The 26,322-nt window shown below is 46.7% G+C and overlaps 1 protein-coding gene across 1 annotated transcript; it reads left to right on the top strand.

Annotated features, from left to right (window-relative positions):
• Nucleotides 1-2,318: 2,318 nt before the first annotated feature.
• Nucleotides 2,319-3,167, top strand: LOC137321259 (putative nuclease HARBI1). Its single transcript, XM_067983639.1, has one exon. The coding sequence runs from the start codon at nucleotides 2,319-2,321 to the stop codon at nucleotides 3,165-3,167; it is 849 nt and encodes a 282-aa protein (XP_067839740.1).
• Nucleotides 3,168-26,322: the final 23,155 nt, after the last annotated feature.

Genomic DNA, 26,322 nt, shown 5'->3' with positions numbered 1-26,322 from the left:
TATGATGTTGATGAGCTTTTCATTGATTAATCACCAGTGGTCATTCTGACAATAAGTCAGAGTTGAATAAACTATTATACATTATACACGATTACTATTGGATATATGTTCTGGAAAGTACATCGAAAACTAACCACAGTGGCTAAATAGCATTAACAGCTACTGCCCTCATCCTAACATTGCCTAGCATTGCCTCACACCTTGTTTTGCCCTGCAAGCAACTCGGCATTTTGTGACAATAACAATCATAAGCTGTACAGGACTGTATTTGGGAAAAACAAACTGATAACTCTTTTGATTTTAACATAAGAGAAAATAATTAAAGGGCACTCCTAACCAGTAATGAAATCGCCTCCCCCATTTTGTTTGATGTGAGGGTGCAACTAGTTGGTATCATTCATTGTAATTTATTTTATGTTTTCAACACAATAAATTATGTTGGCATAAGCCTTGTCTACAGAATGCACTTTAAGGCATAAAACAATATAATGATGCTTTTTAATGCAAAGATCTGCTCAGTGAAATTTGTGCAGATAGAAAAATAGGGTCAGTGATGTCAAATGATCACAGTTCGCCAAATATCATCAGCAAGATTACTGAAAAAATGGATGAAATCATACAATACAATCCCTAACACACTGGAAAATTCCATAACCCATTTTATAAAAGTGGAATTTATTTTGTCACCATAAATCAATAGACTAAATATAAACAGTGAAAATTGCAGAATGTAACCCCCCAAAGTAATGTAAACCAGTCAACAAAAGTCAGGTTTTCCGTGCTATTCTCCTTTCTGTGCCCATATTTTGAAAGTGTTTTTTGTTTGTCTTGCATTATATGGCCCACAGTAAAGTATTAAAACTGGTCTGATACGAATTATTCCAAAGTCTATTAAATGGACAGAGCCTTGAAATAAAATCCAGCATCAACAACAATGAGAAGGTCAGCTGGTCCTGGCTGAAAAATGTAAGAAAAATAAACAGAGAGGGAAGAGTCCAAATAAATGCCTCACATTATGACTGGGAATTGGGGCAATACTGAAAGCATATAAAAAACTTAAGCCCAAATTTTAACTGAGGGCGTGGGACAAGTGTGGGACCAGCAGATAGAGTGTCAGGCTCATCTGGGCTCACCAATGCGAGATCCAAGTCATTTTAACTCCTGGGCCTCATTTCATTATACTAGGCCCTCCACCCGAATCCAGCGTCAATGTTATCAGCCCAGTGTGTGGGGATCAGGCGAGTGTAGCAGGTTGCTGCAGCGGGGACCTTTGGGAAAAGGCCCTGCCAGTCATGTGAGTGGTCGAGGGGGAGTCGGGGGTGGGTGGGGGAGGCAATTATGGTCATTGCAGTGAAGTCCGGGGCCATATGACCAGTAAAAAAAATTCCTTACGTTTTGGGCCCTCTTCTGGTCTGCTGCTCCTTTGTGCCCGATGGTCCTGGCGAGGTTGCACCAGATGCCAAACGCAGCTGCCGAGAGTTAAAATATAGTCGGAGTCTGAATGACGTCATCAGACCTCGACTTTTGAATTTCAATGAGGCCCTCGCTTGCCAATACTTGTCTGTTAAAATGGCGCACGGAGTGCGGCCAGCGAGGATTGGGTGAGTAAGTCGCTGCGCGCATTTTAACATCCCACATGCCCCATTCTTGTTGGGCGCAGAGTGGGAGAGTTAAAATCAGGGCTTTATGTACAGAAAGCAAAACAAATATAATACAAATACTGAAGAATAATAAGGAGCTAGAAACACTAGCCTAGAAATTTAATGGTGGCGTGCCCAAATCTAATGTGAAAAACAGGCACATAAACATTCAATATAGTGGGCAGGGTTGCCAAATGTGAGCCACCCGCCATATTGAATCGGGCTGCTCCATAGACCGGGAAGGTGCGTGCCACAAGTATTTTAAACGTTCATTATAATATTTAAATAAGGGTCCTATACTTCTTGTAGGATCCTATCTGATATTGGGCTGCCCCAGTGCCTGACTCGCCATGTGATAAATTTGCCCAGCAAATCATAGCACTAACAAGCAAGAAGGACTCTTCAACAGGTTCATTCACTACATACAGGTTAGTCGTTTTAGGCTGCTGATGAACTTCTGGACATTTTATGGCCTGTTTTCTGACAGTGAAAACCTAATTCTGACTGCAGAAAAGATTTTGCTGGTGCTGCACTGTTTTTGGCTCCCCTCTAAACAGTTTTATTACTGTCATGGCTGCTGTGGTAGGCTGCCTTTGGGGCTGGAGAAGGAGGGGGAGCAGTAAGGAAGACAGCAGGAGCAGTGGGAGAAGAGGGAGCAGGAGGATAACAGTACTGCGTATGAGACCATACCCACAGCAGGTCTTCAGGGAGCACTTCTCCTATGTGAACTTCTCAGAAGAGCAATGTCACAGGTGCCTCTGCTTCTTAAAGGAGGCTGTCACCGCGCTATGTCACCTGCTGCAGCTACAAGTTGAGCCTCGTACCAGGGCATGGACAGCATTGCCTGTGGCTGTCAAGGTCACAGTGGCCTTTAACTTCTATGCCACACGATCCTTCCAAGCTGCAGCAGGTGACATCAGCGATATCGCCCATTTAACAGTCCACCGTTGTATCAGGGAGGTCACCGAGGTCCTCTACAGAAGGAAGAATGCCTTCATCTCTTTTCCAATGGACAGAGCGAAGCATGATGAGCGAGCACTAGACTTTGCATGCATTGCAGACTTCCTTGGGGTGCAACGTGCCATAGACTGCACCTATATTGCTATGCATGCTCCCCAATATCAGGTTGGCATTTTTCACAATGGAGAGGGATTCCATTCTCTCAATAACCAGTCGGTTTGTGACCATAGGCAGTGCCACATGCAGGTCTTTGCCTGGTTTCCTGGCAGCAGTTATGATTCATTTATCCTGCGTGAGTACTCTGTGCCACCTTTGTTACAACCAGGCCATCAGGTTACAGGCTGGCTACTGGGCAACAAGGGCTATCCCCTTCAGACATGGCTCATGAATCCTGTCAGGAACCCGAGCACAGCTGCAGTGCTGACCTACAATGAGAGCCACACTGCCATCAGAAATAACATCAAGCAGATAGTTGGCGTACTCAAAAAACATGTTGGCTGCCTGGAACATTCTGGAGGAGCTTTGCAATGCACCCCTGAGTGGGTATCCAGATTCATGATCATCTGATGCATGTAGGGAAGGAGATAGAGGAGCAAATTTGCAGACAAATTACAGAAAGGTGCAAGAATTTAGAGTAGTGATAATGGGGGACTACAATTATCCTAATAAAGACTGGGAAAATAACGATGTAAAGGGCAAAGTGGGGGAGGAATTCCTGAAATGTGTTCAAGAGAAGTTTCTGATCAATATGTTTTCAGCCCAATGAGGAAGGAAGCAGTGTTGGATCTGGTTCTAGAAAATGAAGTGGGGGCAGAAGGAGTATGTTTCAGTGGGGGAGCATTTGGGAAACAGTGATTTCAATATCATTAGGTTTAGAGTAGTTAGGGAAAAGGACAAGGAAAAATCAAATGTGAAATACTCAACTGGAGGAGGGCTAATTTCAGTGAATTGAAAAGGGAACTGGCCCAGGTGGATTGGAATCAAAGATTGGCAGATAAAATCGTGATTGAACAATGGGAGGCCTTCAAAGAGAAGATAGTTCAGTACAGACTAGACACTTTACCACGAGGGGGAAAGGAAGGGCATCCAAATCTAGAGCTTCCTGGAAGACTAAAGATATAGAGATTAAAATGAAACAGAAAAAGAAGGCTTATGATAAATGTTAGGTTCATAATTCAGTAGAGAACCAAGCAAAAAGTACAGAGGAGAACTGAAAAAGGAAATAAGAGGGGCAAAGGGAGTATAAAGAATAGATTAGCAGGTAACATAAAAGGGAACCCAAAAGTCTTTTATAAACATATAAATAGTAAAAGCATAGTCAAAGGATGGGTGGGGTTGATTAGGGACCAAAAAAGAGATCTTCTTGTGGAGGCAGAGGGTGTGGCTGAGGTACTAAATGACTACTTTGCATCTGTCTTCATTAAAAAAGATAGTACTGCCAATGCCACAGTAAACAAGGAGGCATTAGAGAAATCAGATAGGATAAAAATAGATAAAGAGGAGGTACTTAAATAGTTGGCAGCGCTCAAAGTAGAAAGTCACCTGGTCCGGATGGGATGCATCCTAGGTTGCTGAAGGAAGTAAGGGTGGAAATTGCGAAGGCTCTGGCCACAATCTTCCAATCCTCCTTAGATATAGGAGTGGTGCTAGAGGACTGAAGGATTGCAAATGTAACACCCCTGTTCAAGAAACAGGAGAGGGATAAACCCGGCAATTACAGGCCAGTCAGCCTAACGTCAGTGGCGGGGAAACTTTTAGAGAAAATAATCTGGGACAAAATTAATTGGCACTTGTAAAAATATGGGTTTGACGAACTTGATTGAGTTCTTTGATAAAGTAACATAGAGGGTTGATGAAGGCATACAAATGTTGTGTATATGGACTTTCAAAAGGCATTTGATGAAGTACCACATAATATACTTGTTAGCAAAATTGAAGCCCATGCGATTAGATGGGCAATGGCTGTGTGGATACGAAATTGACTAAGGGACAGAAGGCAGAGAGCAGTGATGAATGGTTGTTTTTCAGACTGGAGGGAAGTGTGCAATGGTGTCCCCCAGAGGTCAGTGTTGGGATCACTGCTCTTTTTGATGTATATTAATGACCTGGTCTTGGGTATACAGGGCATAATTTCAAAGTTTACAGATGACACGAAATTCGGAAATAGAGTAAACAATGACGCGGATAGTAGCAGACTGCAGGAGGATATAGACTAGTGAAATGGGCAAACACATGGCAGATGAAATTTAATGTAGATAAGTGTGAAATGATTCATTTTGGAAGGATGAATGAGGAGAGGCAATGGTAGGAAGAATGAAGAGAGGCAATATAAACTAAATAGTACAATTTTAAAGGGGATGCAGGAACAGAGACCTGGGGGTGTACATACACAAGTCTTTGGAGGTGGCAGGACAATTTGAGAAGACTGTTAAAAAGGCATATAAGATCCTTGACTTTAAAAATAGAGGCATAGAGTACAAAAGCAAGGAAGTTATGCTAAACCATTATAGAACACTGGTTAGGCCCCAGCTAAGAACATCAGAACTTAAGAATATAGGAGCAGGAATAGGCCATATGGCCCCTCAAGCCTGCTTCGCTATTCAATAAGATCGTGGCTGATCTTCGACCACAATTCCACTTTCCCGCCCGATCCCCATATCCCTTGATTCCCCTAGAGTCCAAAAATCTATCTATCTCAGCCTTGAATATACTCAATGACTCAGCATCCACAGCCCTCTGGGGTAGAGAATTCCAAAGATTCACAACCCTCTGAGTGAAGAAATTCCTCCTCATCTCAGTCCTAAATGGCCGACCCCTTATCCTGAGACTATGCCTCCTAGTTCTAGACTCTCCAGCCAGGGGAAACAACCTCTCAGCTTCTACCCTGTCAAGTCCCCTCAGAATCTTTTTATGTTTCAATGAGCTGGAGTATTGTGGCCATTTCTGGGCACTTTAGGAAGGATGTCAAAGCCTTAGAGAGGGTGCAGAGGAGATTTACTAGAATGGTACCAGGGATGAAAAACTTCAATTACGTGTAGAGACAAGAGAAGCTGGGATTGTTCTCCTTACAGCAGAGAAGATTAAGTGGAGATTTGATAGGGTTAGTGTAAATAAGGGGAAATTGTTTCCAGTGGCAGAAGGAGTGATAACCAGAGGACACAGATTTAAGGTAATTGGCAAAAGTGCCAGAGGCGACATGAAGAAAAAAGAATTCATGCAGTGAGTTGCTATGATGGAATGCACTGTCTGAAAGGGAGGTGGAAGCTGATTCAATAATAACTTTCAAAAGGGAATTGGATAAACGCTTGAAGGGGAAAAATTTACATGGCTATGGAGAAAAAGCAGGGGAGTGGGATTAATTGGATAGCTCTTTCAAAGAGCCGGTACAGGCACGATGGGCCAAATGGCCTCCTTCTGTGCTGTACCATTCTATGATCCTATGCTGCAAAACTTTGATATCGTGAGAAACCAATGTTTACCACCACCTGGGCAACAAGAAGTTCAGGAGGAGAAGCAGCATGAATAAGAGGAAGAGCCTGAGTAGCATCAACCACCAGTGCCCCTAGCTGCCAGAGCTCTCATAGAGCAGCTCATTGAAGAGTGCTTCACCTGAACGATCCCTCTCATCCACAATACACCAACGGTTCCACAATCCTTATCACCACCATTCTTACTACCATCCGATTGCCTTGTTTCAGTCCAGCCTTATGGGTCTTGCCCTCAATTCAATACAAATAAAAAAACAAATTTATCAAACAACTGAATTCCATCTGTATCCAATAGTTAACAGAAATAATTAAGAATCACCCTTGTTTAAGCTCTTAGTGTCTGTCTTCTGTGCTTGTTTACTCACCCTAATGATTCTATGAAGTGTTTGACCAGTGGCTACAGCTTGGGAGGGGAAAGGCTGCTGAACTTCCACTGAAGATATTTCAGATGGCCATGGTGGGCAACCTCGAGCAGCTCTGGATCTTGAGGGCTTGGCTTCAGACTGCAGCATCTCGGCATGGGCTTCCTGAACTTCTTGTTGCCCAGGTGGTGGTAAACATTGGTTTCTCATGATATCAAAGTTTTGCAGCATAGAATCATAGAATGGTACAGCACAGAAGGAGGCCATTTGGCCCATCGTGTCAGTGCCAGGTCTTTGAAAGAGCTATCCAATTAGGCCCATTCTCCTGCCCAGTCTAACCCATCTGGCTGTGTGGCACGAACAAGAGCACTGGCGGAGTGAGTGGTGGGGGAGCAGGCATGTTGTCGTCCTGAGAGAGGAGGGCAGGTGCCTCTCCCATGAAGCCAAGGCCATTCTCCTGGGGCAGCGCCTAAGTGCTACTCCGACTCTGCACGAGAACGGAGTGCAGGAGTGATGTGACACTCTGGAAGCCCCTGTCTACGCTGTTCCCCAAAGCCAAGATGGCAGCTCTCTGAGCTTCTGTGGCAGCATTGTGAGCTGCCAAGTAAGCTGTCAGAGCTGTCGCCAGAGGTTCCATCATCATGGGCAGCACTGTCGTGTTGATGGAGCTGACCAATCGCTCCGTGTTGGACAGAATGGTCTCCATGTTCTGCGTGAGGCCCCGACACAAGTTGGAGCTGGACGCCTCCATGTTCTGAGCAATAGGTCACAAGCTGATTGGTACATTGCCCAGTACTCTTGCATTTCCTGACTATGCCCATCAGCCTTCTGCGGTAACCTCGAGGTCAGCATCTGAGTTCTCTGCAGCAGAGCTATTATGCAATCCCAGCTTCCGGCGAACTGGCACCTGTGGCATCCTAACTCCCTGCCCAACTCCTGCACCCTTGTGCCCGGTGATCCACCACGTGAACCCCCTCCTCTATTTTATACTCTTAAAATTTGTGTGGTGCCTGTCTCTGAGCTGGCGATTGCCAGGTTGATATCAAATGATGCTGTATCTTCAAGAAGTCTGGCCTCCTCTTCCTGAAGTGGCACAGGGGTGTCCACATTTTTAGCACCTGAAATGAAAGGGAGGGCCAAGGGTTAGCTTTTGGTGTGAAGGGAGAGCAAAAAAAAGTGGCTATTGATAGCATCTTCAGTTTGTCATTCAGAGTGTTTAGGGTGAGATAGAAGTAAGGAGAGGAAAAGAGGGTAAAGTGTGAAGAAACCCTGGGCGACGTCTCCTCCAGCATTGCCACTCGCCACGGCCATTTCGCTGCCCCTTCCCATGATGACTAGCACATTGTCCTTGAGAGGTGTAAATGTTTAGAGACGAGCCCTGCATCCCGCAGAGTTGGCCTCTTGTCTCAGATTGTAGATGACCTCCTCCTGCAAAAAAGAAGGTTGTCAGTGACATCTTTGTGAGGTGTTTAGTGACTGTACCTGTCACACTCGAATAGCTAGAATGCAGTGTGTCAGATGTGAGGTGTGGGGAAATGAGGTTTGGAATAGTGGTGAGAGTGGGAAGTGCAGAGTGTGTGAATATGAGGAGCAGGAGGTGTAGTGAAGTGTGGTGCAGTGATTGTAGGAGAGTGAAGGGAAGCAGGGAAAGGAATACTGTGAGTAATGAGACTGGAGGTGATGGAGATATGAACAAAGAGTAAGATAGCATATTATTTCCTTGACAGCTCTGGACGGGTCATTAAACTTCTTCCTGCTTTGCAGCCATGTTCTGGGAGCCAAGCTCCTTGCATTCACTAGCTCAGCGACTTCTTCCCCTTGCTGACGCAGATGTTGCCTGAAGAACTTTCTGCATGCGGGGGGAACCGAATCTTGCTCTTGCTGTCCATTGCCTATACCAGGACCTCCAAGGCGGCATCACAGAATATGGGTGCCCTGTCAGTGCTTCTTCCAGCTATCTGTTTATTCTGAAGTGTTACTTCCAGTCTGCAGCCAGGGTATTCCTCCACTTTAAGAGGTGCTGACTGCTTTTAAATTATGTTAGTCAAGCCCGATTTCCGGCTCCCGCAAAAAGGCACGCAGCCAATGAATCGCGCAAGAAGCGCTGGCTGCATGCTTGCAATGTTATAATGAGGTCCCAGCACTAATTTCACGTACTTGCTGGGACCAGGCAAACTGGCACCTGAATCATGAACCCAGCCCCCTGCTTTTGGGCGCAATCGAATTTCTAGGAGAGCACCTCTGACAATCCAGCACTCCCTCAAGTGTCAAACTTGATTATGTGCTCAAGTCCATAGTGGGACTTGAACCCAGAATCCTCCTGATTTAGATGTAGAAGTGGTATTGAATAAATCAAGCTACATTTGAAGTGTATGTTGGCGTTAATTAAAGTTTGACATCCTTACATTTTTCAAAAATGATCCGCCCTGAAATTCTGTGCGAATTTGCCTCGTCTCCTGCTATAACGTCAGCAGGAGACCGGTGGGACACCTAGAGAAATGGTGTAAACTTCCAGGTTCAGTCATTTACATTGTTTCCCTGGAAGGGGGAGGGTTCTGCCGGTCTCGCACCAAAAGTCACAGCAGGAGTCTGGGACAACCCCTCCATCGTTTCAGGACCAATGTTTGAATCAACTAGAGTTACTTTTGAGCTTCATACCTAATTTTAGTTCCCCTATTGTATTCCACTATGTCTCACTCTATCCTCTGAACAAGGGAGCTGGTAGGTAATCTGTTCCCAGGTGTCTGCCAGTGCTGCTTTCTAATCCATGATAAATAGTTGTATAACAGCAACACCTAGTGACTCATATCCTGATTTGCCCTCCCACCACAGTGAGAAAATGTCTCATCTTCAATAGCTTCCTCCCTCTCACAGCTCACTAGCATTTACCGGGATGGGGAGGGGAGATTTTTAGCCACGAGCTTGCTCATCACTAGTGCACCTGAAGCCATAAATGTCCCTCCATCCTCATCAGAACACAATGGAAGAGACAGTCTCAGCTGTAATTATAAGCCTAAATGAAACACAAACACTGCACTCCTGAAAGCTTTCTTTGATTTCATCCTTGGCATTAATTAACTTAGAGAGAATTAACCAGCTTTTGTCTTAAGAGAAGCACATATGCTAGCAAGCTGCAGACTTCTCCTGCACTGTAAGCAGTTATGCCAACATCTGAAGTGGCCAAATCAGAGAACTGTTGGTTCCATTACCCTCGGGCATGTTGTCTGCAAAACTGTTTTAGGCTTCCAATAGTGGTTTATGATTGAAATGGACACATTTTACATTTAGCCCTTAAGCTGCCTCATTAGACCCCCGTGTATTGTCTTCACACCCATAGAATGGAAGAACTTATATTTATATAGCACCTTATCATGAATGCAGGAAATTTCACAAAGGTGTTTCACAACCAATTAATTATTTTGTTGTTGCCATGTAGCCATAAGAAAGACTTAAATTTATATAGCACCTTTCACGACCTCAGAATGTCCCAAAGCACTTTACAGCCAATAAAGTACTTTTGAAGTGTAGTCACTGTTGTAATGTAGGAAACACAACAGCCAATTTGTGCACAACAAGGTCCCACAAACAGCAATGTGATAATGACCAGATAATCTGTTGGTGATGTTGGTTGAGGGAGAGAGAAAAAGATATCGAAATTTAAAGTAGTTTAGAATTTTTTAACATAGTGGCTCTAAAATGCCATGGGGTTCTCCCAATCTACTGTCGTAACTTCAGCAGAACCCCTGGAGAAACAGCACAAACGGCTAAAATGTTTACAGCGGAAGATCGGGAGAACCCCTGCGAAAATTCCAGGCAAATATCTTTAAAAAATACAACACCGCTACATGACAGGCGTTTTTTAAACTAGATATTTATTCGGGTTCAATATCATCAACCATTGCCTTAAGTAAATCTTTGCTCCTTATGTTCCAGAGATAGCTTTCGCATGCCTGGATATCCAAGTAAATTCGTAGCGTGCCTTGGGATCGAACAGAGAACTCTCTTCATTATGTTTCAGCTTACTGGTTTTACAACCCCCTCCCCTCCTCCCCCCACCGCCCCCCCCCCCCCCACATGTGATCTTGTGATCTTCACCGACTTTGGAAGTGCAGCAGAATAATTTTACACTAAACCATAACTTAAGGCCTCCCGGATTGAATTAGCCAGGCTGAGAAACGCTTGCTAGAAAATATCTGGGACCAAACAATTTAGATAACTGCCTGTAAAGTTAAAAAAAGATCTGCCAATCAAACACGTATTCCAACAAATCCTACAAAATATGTATAATTGATTTGAATGGCTTGGCCCCTTCTTCAGATGCCTTGCTGAAATAAAACAACTTGGGCTATAAATTGGGCCGTGCAGCGCTCGTTTTGTAGATGCTACGCAGCTTCCTAGGGACACAAGAGGGTGTCCGGAATGCGCACGCATACTTCTAGGGTAATGGCATTTGCACACACGCAGATAACGAACGCCGGCAGCATTTAAAGTAAGGAAAATATGCATTAGATCAGTGTGTAATTCTGATTTAAAGGGACAGATTTTGGAACTCAACGCTCCAGCCAACACCCTGTCTTAAGCTAGCACAGCTGAACAGGTTGTAAACAGCATGGAGGAGCTCCCTCCAGTTCTATTTAAAGGGACCATGCAGGATTTACAGGTTAGTTGCTGGATTATTGCTTCTGGCTGCAGGTGCATTTGTACCTGTTTTTGAAGGTCTCCTATACTTGAATACTAGAATGAGGGGACACAGCCTAAAAATTAGAGCCAGGACTTTCAGGAGTGAAGTTAGGAAACGCTTCTCCACGCAAAGGGTGGTAGAAGTTTGGAACTCTCTTCTGCAAACGACAGTTGATGCCAGCTCAATTGTGAATTTTAAATCTGAGATTGATAGATTTTTGTCAACCAAAGGTATTAAAGGATATGGGGCTAAAGCAGTTATATGGAGTTAGGTCACAGATCAACCATGATTTCAATGAATGGCGGAACAGGCCCGAGGGGCTCAATGGTCTACTCCTGTTCCTATCTGCCTATGTTCCTATAATATAGTTTCAATATGCTACAGGGAGTGGGCTGTCTGGCTGACAGGCAACAGCAAGGGCACTGGCAGAGTGGCAGGGTTGGGGCAGGAATGCTGTCATCCTGAGAGAGGACAGCAGGTTCATGTTCCATGGAGCCACTGCCACTTGCTGCCTCCTGTTATGCACCACCGTCTCCTGCAAGAAAGCGGGACGTATGTCGATGGGTGTCCTGCAGGATGTTTGGTTGAATAGCTGCCAGTGTGTGTGATCTGTGAGTTGTGGGTGTGCGGTTTGCAACAGAGGTAATGTGTGAGGATGAGAGGAAGCATCTGATTGGAAGAGTTGAGGACTAATTGAAAGAGTTTGTTGGTATGTGGGCGATGGGGGGGTGTAGTGCATGAAGCAGTGGATGCGGCTAGTGGTGTAGTTGGTAGAAGATGCTACTTGACAGTTGACCTCATTCACCTTGACCACTCGTGTCAAAACATTGAACTTCTTCCTGCACTGTGTCCATGTTCGTGGTGCTATGTGCCTGGCATTGACTTCGTCCCCTACTGCCTCCCATTGCCTCTTGAGCGTATGTCTGGAGGGCCTTTTGCCCCCCTGCGGATATAGAATGCCCCTCCTTCTGTCCACCTCTTGCACCAAGGCCTCCACAGCATCATCAGAGAACCTTGGTACACGTTCTCTCGCATGCCTGGTACAAGCTCAGATTGGCAAATTGGTGAGGTCTGGCGTGCAGATTGGAGGATGTGGGATTTAGTAGTGCGCAACCTTTATTTAATGTCTTAACATAACTCAACAGTTTGTAAACATAGGGACGGGACCTGCATCTGTGTTTTACGTGTGCGATGCCTGATCTCCATTCAGACTCCATGCAGACCCATATCTTATATTTTGCAAATAAGAGGTACAAGCTGCCTTTAAGAGGTGCAAGCCACCTTTAAGAGGTGCAGGCTGCCTTTGCGCGATACTATCTACTTGCGTGATATTGGGGCTCCCCTGCTGGTGAGCAGCCACTCAACAGTGCAAGTAGGCCTGGCAGATATCAGGCAAATGGCCAGGCAGCACGAATCTCACGGGTTAATCACGCATCGCGACCCCGCGCCTGGATTTGGGGGTTATCGAATTTAACCCCTGTTGAATCTGTAACAAAATAAACTGGGGCATGTTTTTCTGCAAGGCAGCTGGTTTTAACCTCTTGTGTACAGCGACAGAATTAAAGTAGCCAATATCATACTAAATCTTAGATAAAAATGCTTCATTTTTATCATATCACTCCTCCTTTTCAGAGTCAGTATTCATAAGTGCCACTAATGTGGCAGTCACAAGGACCAAAACTGCGCTTATTCCTGATTTGACAGCACATTGGCATTCCTGCTTTGAGAACGATAATGATTTTGGTTAACCATGTTGTATCCTTGCAGGGCAATGCTCTAACAGAACAAAGATGCATTTTTTACATGAATCGAATATAATCATGCTAAAGGATTGTGGCCAGAATACACAATAAATGCAGTCCTATAGAAATACACTTGCAGCTTTCTCAATGCCAAGATGCTACTTAAATATTCTAGCCCTAAAAATCCGTGAACCTGCTCCACCGCCATATTCAGAGCAGATGGGACCCAAGCACCTCGATCCCTATCAAATTCCCAGGGTAAGGGCATTTTCATAAAGCAGGTGGGCGTCTGCACCATAGCAATGCATTTGGTGGCGGGCTACTGTTGTCAGGAAACCCGACTTTCCGCATGTGGTGGGCCTTATTTCTACCAGCTTACACTTTTTTTATGCAAGTGTACAGTAAATTGTGGATACCAGAGATGGGAGTGGCAAGAGAGAGCATAACCACCTCCCCTTGACATTCAATAGCATTACTATCACCGAGTCCCCCATCATCAACATCCAGGGGATCACCATTGACCAGCCATATAAATGCCATGGCTACTAGAGCAGGTCAGAGGCTAGGTTTGCTGTGGTGAGTGGCTCACCTCCTGATTCCCCAAAGCCTCTCTACCACCTACAAGTAAGGATTATGATGGAATACTCTCCACTTGCCTGTATGGGTGAAGCTCCAACAACACTCAAAAAGCTGGACACCATCCAGGACAAAGCAATCTGCTTGATCGGAATCTCTGGCTTAAACATCCATTCCCTTCTCCACCGGTGCACCGTGGCTGCATTGTGTACAATCTACAGGATGCACTGCAGCAACTCGCCAAGGCTTCTTCGGCAGCACCTCCCAAACCACAGCCTCCACTACCTAGAAGGAGAAGGACAGCAGGTGCATGGGAACAACACCACCTCCAAGTTTCCCTCCATGTCACACACCACCCTCACTTGGAAATATATCACTGTTCCTTCATTGTTGCTGGGTCAAAATCCGGGAACTTCCTACCTAACACCACACGGACTGCAATGGTTCATCACCACCTTCTCAAGGACAACCAGGAATGGGCAATAAATGCCGGCCTTACCAGCAATGCCCACATCCTGAGTATGAATTAAAATAAAGAATCCTGCCAAACTCTGTCATCCTGCCAGCCTTGCCTCTTTCTCTGATGTCATTTGCAAAGGGAGGGATGATGGCAAGAACCACCTGCCTAATCTTCCAAAAAGCACGAACACTTCAAGAACAGAGCAGAGTCCTGGTGTAAATGGGTCCTGCCCCCACTAGCCACACCTGCCCTGATAACGCCTCCACTTAGCTATTTTTGTGGCGTTAACTTACAATTCAAGTAAATGACTATTGCCCCAATATTAGCAGGGAGGCGGGATGGCAGCAGGGGGAGGGGGGCGATTGGGCGCGTGGGTAACCCGCCCAATAAAATCTGTCCATTTCCCACGCGATCGCAGGTCAATTGGAGCCACTTAACGTGGCTTCCGGGTTTGCCGTCCGAAAGCTGCCCAGTGGGTGGACTGCCCACCCGCATCACAGGCTGTCAGCTGGAGGAGCTCTATTTAAAGGGGCAGTCCTCCAATGGCTGCTCCTGGAGCAAACACCCACACAGCACAGTGGAGCAGCACAGGGGAAAGGCGGCTCATAGATTTAGCGATGCTTCATTCCAGGTGCTACTGGAAAGGGGAGGAGGAGGTGCCTCTGCCACCAAGAAGGCCCGGCTCGAGCTAGCAGAGGAGGTCATCAGCAGCAGCAACATCTCCCAAACCTCGATCAAGTGCAGGAAGCACTTCAATGACCTGACTAGGTCAGCCAAAGTGAGTGCACTTACTCATTCTCCTGCATTCCGTCTTCCACATCACTGCCCCCACCCCCCAACTCATTCTGCACTGCCAACACTACTCTATCACATCACTCCTCACACCCACTTAAGGCTCATCCTCAACTTACCTGCACTTCTTCAGCACTTCCTCATCTGCCCATTAGTCACCCACCACTACCACTCAACCCAGTCCTCATACAATGTCATGGCTCTGTCTCATACTCACCCTCTGATGCATCTCTTTCACAGTCAGCCGCACCCAAGCCAATACATTCATCGGTTGGCCATGTTACCATCACTCGTCTGTACTTTCTCCCCTTATAGGAGAAGAGAGCCCAGAATGCACGGGAGAGGGCGAGGACCGGAGGGGGTCCGCAACAGATCGTCGTCCTCACAGACGCGGAGCAGGAGGTGCTGGAGCTGAGCCGCACCCTCGAGTGCCTGTCTGTCAGGGACGCGAGACTGGCACCCGACAAACGTCTGGTGACAGGACTTTAACATTCAGCACTCACAATATGAATTGATGTTAACATGCCCCGCCATCTTCAGCGCCTCATCGCAACATGACACGTCTGTGACGATGCTTAATATTGCCTTCTGTTCTCTTACAGGGCCTTCAGCGACCGCTGTGACGGCAGAGGGCAATTCCTCAGAGGACCTGCCGGCCTCTGAGGGTCCATCGTCACTTCTGAGTGAGCCATCCACCAGTGCAGATACACACACCTCGGTGGGTCCTAGTCCACAGTTAGTTGGGGTCGCACATGGTGAGTCACCACACACGTGAGCACGAGCAGACACTGGTGGCAGGAGCAGCTGTGGAGAGTCCGCGTCGGTGGGAGCACTCTTCTCCAAGCTCTGCTCAGCTGGACACAGATGCTGAACCCTGGGGGCCATCCTTTAAAAGGAGAAAGATCGAGGGGCAGCAGCACATTTGCGAGGTGCTGGAACAGGTGCGACGCGCACTCTCCACAATTGCACAGAGGATGGAGGAGTCCAACTCCTGCATGAGTGGAATGGTGGCACAGGTACAGGAGGTTATCTCTGAGATACTGTCACAGGGACTTGAGGGCATCTCTGACATACTGTAGCGGGTAAGTGCGGGAATGTCTGCGATGGAGGGAAGGCTAGCCTCCATGGAGCTTCAAGCACGGTTCACAAATAAGTCCATTTAGGCTCTGACAACGGCTGTCGGACTCAGGGTGAACAACATTCTGCTGCCTTAAACAGGCAGACAGATCCACTCGCACTGGCCTTACAAGGCTTCACACATGTCCTCCAAACTGTCGTCCAGCAGTGTGGTAGGAGTGGTGTGGGCCTGGTCCAAGGGAGGGATGATGGCGAAAGGGCACATGGAAGTGGGGACGTCTCACTTGTTGCCCCCCTCTCAACCAGTACCTGCAATGCTGCCTCCTCTCCAGGTAGCCGAGTCTGCCCCTGCACAGGTGCAGGTGGAGCAGTCTTTGGAGGGGTCGTCACAGGCACCAAAACCCAGAGGGTGTAGGCCCAAAGCATCTAATCGGTCAGGGCATGAACAAGAGCAACCTGCTACTACACTTGCTGCAGCCACAGGGGATGCACCACGTAGAAGTAGTCGGAAGCGAAAGGCGAAGGTTTTGTAAGCACAAAGGGGATGCACAAGGGTGTTTGATGGTTGGTCATGTTTTTTATTTATATTTGCTTTTTGTTAAACTCACATTAAATATTATTATTGTCACCACTCCTGCCACGTCTTGGTCATTCTTGAATGGCTTTTGTAATAAGGCTCTTTCATGAGATTCACCATGAACGCTGACATCTGATGCCACCCATTGGGTCACTCTACAGCAGGTGTATGTGTAGTTGAAGGACTGTTTCTGGCAGGGAGGGGTGGGGGTGCTGGTGTGTGCGCTGCTCTGTCCAGGTGGTGTGAGGACTGGACTCTTCACACTGTCTGATGTTAGGAGAACTGTTCACATATCAGTGACTCCCTGGCCTCACGAGCAGCCAGGTGAGCTGCTGTTCTGCTCATGGGTTGCTCCTCCTCCTCCATCTCCTCCTCCTCCGCCTCCTCCTCCTTAATGTGGGTGGCAGATGTGGATGGGGCCTCCTCAAGCGGCACCCCTCTCTGTTGTGCCATATTGTGACACGACTATAATGCGTCCCACTCTGTCTGGTGCGTGTTGAAGTGCTCCCCTAGAATGATCAAGGCACCTGAAGCGTATCTTGAGCAGCCGTATAGCATGCTCAATTGTACACCTGGTAGCGATGTGGCTGTTGTTATATCGATGCTGTTGCTCAGTGATGGGGTTACTCATGGATGTCATGAGCCACTTGTGCAGGGGGTATCCCTTGTCCCCGAGGAGCCAGCCCTTACGGGTGTTCGGTGCGTGGAAGAGGGGCGGGATATTGGATTCCCGGAGGATGAAGGAATCGTGGCAGCTGCCAGGGTATCTGGTGCAAACGTGAAGGAATCTTTTGTGGTGGTCACAAACGATCTGAGTGTTGATGGAGTGATAGCCCTTCCTGTTGATGAACAGTCCTAGTTAGTGTGGAGGTGCTTGTATTGCTATATGGGTGCAATCGATTACACCCTGCACCCAAGGGAAGCCAGCCACAGCGTGGAAACCCACTGCCCTCTCCGTCTGGCTGAGGTCATCAATAGGGAAGTTGACGTAGTGCGAGATCGTGCGAAACAAGGCGGTGGGTGACCTGCCTTATGCACTTGTGTGCAGACGACTGAGGGACCCCGGCGATGTCCCCGGTGGGCACCCTGGAACGATCTAGAGGTGAAGAAGTTGAGGGCAGTGGTGACTTTGACAGCAACAGGTAAGGAGATGCTGCTCTGCCCAGCCGGGAGCAGCTCGGCATGAAGGAGGCTGCAGGTGTCTGTGACCACCTGGCGACTGACTCTGAGCTTCCGCATGCACTGCTCCTCAGAGAGGTCCAGGAAGCTGAGCCTCGGTCTGTAGACCCTGTTGCGAGAGTATTGCCTGCTGCAACGTCGCTCTCTCTGTTGTTGCCCTTTGTGCTCTTGTGCAGGTGCCTGTGGCACAGCACTGTGTTGTGGAGCTCCACGTGGCGGAGGTGGACGCCGTGCCTGGCGAGGCAGGTGATGTTGCTCGTCCTCGGATGTAGTGGTGAATGCAGCCATGGCACCCCCCCATCCTAACAGTGTGAGTTTGAGGGGGTCCACAAAGTAGTTAAGTATGTTTGCGCAGCAGAGATTTGGGTGGAAAGTAATGAATTTTGAGTGAAAACACAAAGGTCTTGCAGCTAAAACTTTGTCTGAAGTGACAGAATGCCCTGCTGCAATAAATTACGTTTTCTCCCCCCCTGTCAAATAAGCATTTGCATCTCCCACTGGCTGCTGGCTGAATCACGTCTGTTGCAAAAGCGAATATTTCCCACAGCACGGGAATCACGCTGAGGATGCTTCAAAATCGCACCCCTGCCAAAATGTTGAGTAAATCAAGTAGTTCAAGTACTTCAACTAGCTGACAGACTATGCAAATTATCATCCCGCCGGCTTTAATTGCCGGTGGGACTTTCACATTTGGGAGGCGCACGTACCCAAACGTGTCACTGGGGAATCCGGAAGTTGGCGGATTGGAGCCAGTCTCCGAACCCACTTGGGATTTCAGCGATTTTCGGAGCCCCCAACCTTCACCCGAAAATCGAGCCCTTAGGTTTTCTCCTAATTTCTTGGCTCAGCACAGTATCTGATATGTTGCTGTGGATCTCAAGAATAACTTAGACTTAGCGAGCCCAGGTCACCCGGCATCTCAGAGACACACAGCTTAAACCAGTTAGGTGATATAATTATGAGGACAGGTATATAGTCCGCAATTACAAATCAAAACCAATTGAGGGACAGGAATCGGAAGAGCTCCGACAGATAGTGGTCCTGCAGGCTTACCAAAATGATTTACTAAGTGTGCTCCATGAGATCCCTCTTGTGGGTCATCAGGGGTAAAATGCACAAAGGACACATTGGCCTCTGTATTAACACCCCTTGGCGGGTGGGAGAGGGTCTGGGGTGGGGGGTTAAAATTGAAAAAAAACAGGAAATGCGACCCCAACCCTCCGTGTACATGCCCGTTGCCATTATTACTGTGGTGTGTTTCGTGGCGTCCAAGTTTCCCGCTGTGGAGAGGTGGGACACTTCATTAACATATTTAAATCAGGATCCCACAGTGCAATTGAGAGCCTGATTTAAATTTTACAGTTGCTGCACAGGTTTCCCAGGGGTCAGGAAACCCAGCAGTGAAAGGGAGGCGGGAGCTGCTGGCTCCACAAGGTAAGTGCCTTGTGGGTCAGGAGGAGCATCCCCCAGCCCCGATTGTGGGCTCCCTCTCCTCCCTACCACTATCGCTGACCTTCCCCGCTCCAGCCATGATCACTGACCTCCCCCCCTCCAGCGATGGCCTCTCTTCCCCTTTCCCCAAGCACTGAACCCCGGCCTCTCCATGCCACAAGTGCATCTGGTCTCCCCCCGCCCCCGCCAAGCACTGAACGCCAACCTCACCCCCTCCTGATTGCCAAGGTCCATGCCCAAGGATCCTCGTCTGCAGCCTCCTGCCACTGGTTTTCCTGCCTGGCAGCCGGCCAGGCTGTCAAATTGGCCAGCTGCCAGGCTGGAAACGGAAGAAAAAAATGATAATGAGGTCCCATCATTAAGTTCGCCAGGACCTCCGCGTCCCTGGCTTTGTCGGGTTCTTCGGCCGTTTTTGGCCTCCCCTGCACCCTCCCCCCTCACCGTAAATATCGGGGCCATTGTTGCAGCATTTACATTAGCCACATATCTCTAAATACATGGCTGAATTTTGAGGGATGTGTAGTCAGTGTCAATGTATCGATATTAACAATCCATTCAAGAGCATGAGCATAGATATCATAGGTCTCATGCCTATCAGGAGTTAGTCAGGGACGCTGGCGGGTGAGTCTCATGGGTGATTTTGACTGCCCACCCACCTGGTTTCTGCCAGATGGGCTGACTTAAAATCACCCCAATACTATTTCTGGAGTATACCCCAATGGTAAAAGGGTGGATGTTAACCGTGAAGCAAACTATTCTCAATCATTTCATACATAAGGTTCATTTTTGGATCGAAGGAGGCATGGGCCTGCCTATGGAAACTATCTTTTGCAGTGAGCACAAAATGGACTGAATTGTAACAATGTGAGCTGGGCAGCTTGACCAGTCTGCTTGGATCATTAATGGGACCCGGAAAGATAGAGAAGTCACTGGGGCTGGGATTCTTCCCACTTGATTCCAGATAAGCATATAAGATAGGGCGGTCCTGCCTGGACAAGTAGAGGGAAGCTTGCTGGTGCTCTTTGCTGGAAAGATGCACAACTTTAGTTGGTTGAACTCTTTCTGGTCTCTAAGCAATCTTGCTCCAGTGTTTCTGTGTGAGCATGTTTCTTGGGTGTATCTTTAACGGAGTTTTATTAATAAACAACACAAGTTGTGGAGGTTCAAGCTTTCAGCTCATGCTCCTTTGCAAGCACTCACAACTGGTTTGATCCTGTTCTCTGTTTATATACTTAAGTAAATCCCATAGATTACCAATTTAACAGGTGGACAGGTTGCAATGATCTCGAAACAATCTTAAAGCAACATTACAAATATGTTGGCCATTTCAGTGAGTGGGGGGTGGGGTGAAGGGAGAATAATCACTGTTTTGGGAGGGAAAGAATTTAGTGGAGCCAAATACCTTTTTTACTTTGATGCACCAAAATATGATGTCACATGGAACCAATGACAATTTAGCAATGCTGTGAGGTTTTCTTTGTGTAAACGAAGGCCCCACATTTCCTTCAGCTCCCCCACTCCACTGCTTAAACTCTGCCACACTTCCAGAGAAGTTACGGTGGTGGAGATGGAGCATATCCGAGGAGATTAACAGCCAATGTCTTCCTTACCGTGAATTATGCCAAAGCACTATACTCATTAGAAGCATACAAATCATACCATAAAAAATTTAAATATTATGTTATTTGAATATTTATGTGCGGTGAATAATTAAATCAAGTGTCCCTAATGATGGGTGGAACTTTCAACTACGGCGGGAGTGATAAACTAGCGATATCAGATTGGCCGCCTGTTATACACCCAGCCCGATTCTTTTTTCCAATGAAGTCAAGGCCCAGAGCTGCGCCACTGGGGAAACTGGAGCACTAGGATAGGTTAACAAGCACATAAGGCAGGCGCAAAGTGTTTGCATAAGGGTGATTCTTGATTATTGCTGTTAACCATTCTACATATATTAAATAGAATTGTTAGAGTAAATGCTTTTTTCTGGATTTGTTGTTGGTGTTAATAGTTGTAGTGAAGTGAGGGCAAGACCCACAAGGCTAGACCGAAGGAAAGTAATCGGATGGTGATAGTAAGGACGGTGGTGATAAGGGCTGTGTGACTGTTGATTATTGGGGATTGGAGGGATGGTTTACGTGATGCGCTCTTCAATGAGCTGCTCTCTCAGAGCTCTGGCAGGTGGGGGCACTGGTGGCAAATGCTCCATATGTTCTTTGTCCACTTTGTGCTGCTCTTCCTCTTGCACTTCTTGCTGCCCAGGTGGTGGATGCAGCATGCAGCACATGACCAAAAATCTGGAAACACGGTCAGGGCTGTACTGCAAAGCTCCTCCGGAATGGTCCAAGTAGTGGAAGCATTGCTGGAGTATGCTGACTGTCTGCTTGTTGATATTTGGTGGCGGCATGGCTCTCATTGAAGGACAGGTCTGCAGCTGTGCCTGGGTTCCTGACAGGAGTCATTTGCCATGATTTAACCTATTGACATGGGTAGGGAATTGGTTAGGAGGTGGAAGAGAGTAGGGTAATGGGTACTTACTCAAATTGGCAGGATGTGACTAGTGGTGTCCCTCAGGGATCTGTACTGGGGCCTCAGCTTTTCACTATATTTATAAATGACTTAGATGAAGGAACAGAGAGCCGTATATCCGAGTTTGCTGATGACACTAAGTTAGGTGGCACAGTAAATATTGTAGATGGGAGCAGAAAGTTGCAAAAGGACCTTTACCGCCACCAAATATCAACAAGCAGACAGTCAGCATACTCCAGCAATGCTTCCACTACTTGGACCATTCCGGAGGAGCTTTGCAGTACAGCCCTGACTGTGAGTGGGCAAAACTGTGACAGATAGAGTTTAATGTGGGGAAGTGTGAGGTCATCCACTTTGGTCCTAAGAAAGGTAGATCAGAGTATTTTCTAAATGGTGAGAAGCTAGGATCTGTGGAGGAACAGAGAGATTTAGAAGTCCATGTACAGAAATCACTAAAAGCTAGTGGACAGGTACAAAAAATAATTTAAAAGGCTAATGGAATGTTGGCTTTCATCTTATGGGGTTGCAATTCAAAGGGGTTGAAGTTATGTTACAGTTGTATAAAGCTCTGGTTAGACCACATCTGAAGGACTGTGTTCAGTTCTGGGCACCACACCTCAGGAAGGATATACTGGCCTTGGAGGGGGTGCAGCGCAGATTCACCAGAATGATAATGGGGCTAAAGGGGTTAAATTATGAGCATAGGTTGCATAGACTAGGCTTGTATTCCCCTGAGTATAGAAGATCTAATTGAGGTGTTTAAGATGATTAAAGGTTTTGATAGAGTATATAGAGAGAAACTAGGGGGCATAACCTTAAAATTAAAGCTAGGCAGTTCAGCGGTAATGTCAGGAAACACTTCTTCACACAATGGGTAGTGAAAATCTGGAACTCTCTCCCCCCAAAAGATGTTGAGACTAGGTCAATTGAAAATTTCAAAACTGAGATTGGCAGATATTTGTTAGGCATTAAAGATGACAGAACCAAGGCAGTAAATGGAGTTAAGATACAGATCAGCCATGATCTAACTGAATGGCGGAACAGACTCGAGGGGTTGAATGGCCTACTCCTGTTCTTATGTTCCTATGTGCCTGGAGGGACTATCCCTTGTCACCCAGTAGCCAGCCTGTGACCTGATGGTTTGGTTGGAATAAAGGCACAGAGGACTGGTGCATTTTATTAATGATCTAGATGTAGGTGTTGGGGGCACGATTTGCAAATTTGCAGGTGATACTAAGATTTGTGCAAGTGTTAGGACTGTAGGCAATGCTTGACTGCTTCAGACAGATCTTGATGTATTGGAGGATTGGGCTCATGGCTGGCAAATGATGTTAAACTTGGCAAAGTGCAGTGTTATGCATGTGAGCAGGTTACTGCTGAACATACGTGCACCCTTCAGGGAAAAGCATTAAAGCAGGTGGAGAAAGAAAGAGATCTGGGCATTCTAGTACATAGATCTCTAAAGGTTCATGCGCAATGAGGTGAAGCGATAGCTAGAGTGAATCTTGAGGCATTTATAGGACATTTAACTGTAAGACAAAGCAAACTATTTTGTCCTTGTACAAGATTTTGGTCAGGCCTCAGTTGGAATACTGTGTCCAGTTTTGGTCTCCTCACATGGTGGGTGATATTGAGGCTTTGGAAAGGATGCAGAGGAGGGTCACTAGACTAATTCCCAGTTTAAAGCATCTTAATTATCAAGATAGGCTAAAAGAGCTGGGACTGTAAACTTTAGAGAAGGGTAGATTTAGGGGTGATCTGATCGAGGTTTATAAGATGATGAAGGGAATAGATTGTGTTCAAGTTGACAGTTTATTCCAGTTAAATAGGTTAGGGAGGATCAAGGATCACAATGTTAAGTTGTATAAGGCCAGATCTAGGTTAGATGTCAGGAGGTCGTTCTTTTCCCAGAGAATAATGGACCTCTGGAACAAGCTGCCGGCTCGTGTGGTGGATGCTGATTCTCTGAATTCCTTCAAACGAGAGCCAGACCTGTTTCTGGCTGAGGCGGAGATCACTTCTTCCAAAAGGTAGGTAACTGCATAGAATTATCTGGGCCAGAGCGATCTCCTGGACTAGTTTCGATTGCCTAGTGGGGTTGGAGAGGAATTTCCCAGATGTTTTTCCCCAAACCGGCCTGGATTTTCATCTGGTTTTTCACCTCACCCAGGAGATCACTTGGTTTTAGCTGGGGTGGCAAGTGTATGTATTGTGATACGCAAGGTATCACAATTGTGTGGGACATGCTGGATGGACCAGAGGGTCTTTTCTTGTCTGTCATTATTCGTATGTTCATATGAATGAATGGTGATAGCTGCCAGCAAATCAGGCACAGACCTGCATCATGCCCTGCCTGTGGTTGCAAACTAGCTGGATGTTGAGTGTGTGGAATCCCTTTCTGTTCAGAAAGATACCAGGATGGCGATGGGTAGCATACAAGGCAAAGTGTGTGCAGTCAGTGGCACCTTGGACACTAGGGAAGCCTTCATTGTGGGCAAAGCCGAGTGCTCTCTTGTCTTTCTTCGCATTGTCCATTGGGAAAGTGATGTAGGTGTTCCTCCTGATGTAGAGAGCCTCGGTGACCTTCCAGATACACTGGTGTAATGCAAACTGAAAGATGTGGCTGATGTCACCTGTTGCAGTCTGAAAGGACCCCAGGCATAAAAGTTCAGGGTCAGGGTGACCTTGTCAGCCACAGGCAGTGCCACTCATGACCTAGTTCGAGACTGGAGTTGTGGCTGCAGCAGGTGACGTAGACCCTCCTTGGTGAAGTGAAGGCACCAGAGTCATTGTTCCTGAATAAAGTTAATGTAGGAGTAGTGCTCCCTGAGTACCCGCTGTCAGTGTGGTCTCCTGTGCAGTGCTGTCCTCCTCTTCCCTCATCTGGCAGCTGCTCCTGCTCTATGGTGTCTTCCTTGGTGCTCCCCCACCACCCCCCCACTCCGTCCTCCAGCCCCAAAGTCAGCCCCATGAGAGCACCCATGACATAGCCAAACTATTTCTGAGGCAGCCAACAACAATACAACATCAGCAAAATCTTTCTCTGTTTACACAAATTGAACATTCCAGAGTGATAAATACACACCAAAAAACAGCCAGAATGTAACCAGCAGCTTGAAATGAGAAACCAGCAACTAACCTGTAAGTACTGCATAGTCCCTTGTAATAGCGCTGGTGAGGGGGCCTCACTGCTGGTTAGTGCCACGTTGTGCTGTGTGAGTTCAGCACATGATGAATGAAATTCCTCTCCAACCCCACTAGGCAATCGAAACTAGTTCAGCAGATCAATCTGGCCCTGATAATTCTATGCCGTTACCTACCTTTTGTAAAAGGTGATTAATTTTTGTCCCAAGAGGCTCATGCTATCACAGCACAGCCAAACACCACCAGAGTTCTTGGCCCTCAAGTATCACCTCGAAACCACATCTGGATATGTTTAAGAACAGCATAGAAAGGCACCAGGGGTAGGCATGGTGGTAAAAAGAAGCATGTTGTAAATATATAATTGAATATTAAAACCACTTTGTGATATGAAGTCCAATGTTCTGAAATAAGTCAGTTCCTAGTATTTTGTGCTTGAGAGGATGATAGGAGGTCTGTTTTCATTGGGAGACAGAGTTCCTTCTGAACTCCTTTCTGAACTCTTGGCTCCTTAAGAAAATATCTTCTAAGAAGAGGGCACAGGCAGGTCACCTTATACAGGTGGTCAAAAAAAAATTCTCAGCAAACTCCTCAGGGTACCACGCCAAGTCCCAGGCCTAGACCCCCCCCCCACCCAACCCCCCGCCCCCACAGGTAGGCCACACTTCTGCAAGCCAAAGACCAGTATGCCTTGACTGACTCGACACTTCAGCCGCTTGGCAAATCCTAGGCTGAGGTAGAAGAAATTTTTGACCTGGGAATATGCTCCACCCACCCATACTCTCTCTGACAAAGGGCAGACAAAGGTTTCATCTCAAAAACGCCCCACAGAAACCGATGGCCGCACTCCTGCCCAACTTACAGCAGGAATGCGTCATCAGGTCCATGGGAAATTGTCATCCTTTCTGCTTCCACGTCTTTTTTCCTTAAGGGCGAAAACTGGTTATCATTTCAAATTAATTAAACAAAAATTAATGTGGACTCAATGCTGAGTGGTGGTCCTGCATCTTACATTTTACTTTCTGCAATGTTCAGGCAAATGTGCTTAAGTAAATTTTCATGAATGGAGTGAAAATTGGGTGGGTTCTATAACAGCGGGTGATCCGCTCCATCAGATTATCACCACTGTGTCCTCATTTTCTTACTGTATGCCTGCAGATGGTAGATTGCCTTGTACCAAGTAAGTCATTCAAATTGATAGAATTACATTTATATTATATTTATTATAGTTCCTTTAAGTAAACTTGAATTATTGCTGTTTATTTACCACACAGAAAAGTTGTGCAAATTGGCTTAATAATTGAAATAATTGGCATTTTAGTCCTTGCACAGTAACGTGTTCTCAGTGTGATTAATTAATTGTGGAAATTGAGGGATAGAAATTAGACCTCGTTGTGCCCGTTTTATGGGCGTAAAACGGGTGCAACGAGGCTCAATTTCAGGGACCAAAGCACTGCGCCCCAAGGACCCCAAAATTGGGTCGGACGATTTTGCAGGCGTCTCGGTCAGCTGCCTAAAACAAGCATTATGCTCCTTATATATGTAAATGAAGAGCCAAATAGCTATTTTTTGAAGCCTAAGGAAATTGGTGTCCCGAGGAGCAGAGCAGGAGCTGGCCGGGTCCGTTCTGCTCAGCTTCATCTGGCATGGATGTGACCTAGGATTG

This window comes from Heptranchias perlo, chromosome 1 (assembly GCF_035084215.1).
Source record: "Heptranchias perlo isolate sHepPer1 chromosome 1, sHepPer1.hap1, whole genome shotgun sequence".
NCBI lineage: Eukaryota > Metazoa > Chordata > Chondrichthyes > Hexanchiformes > Hexanchidae > Heptranchias > Heptranchias perlo.
Note: the sequence above shows the minus strand (reverse complement) of the source record. Positions and strands in the feature narration are given on the sequence as shown.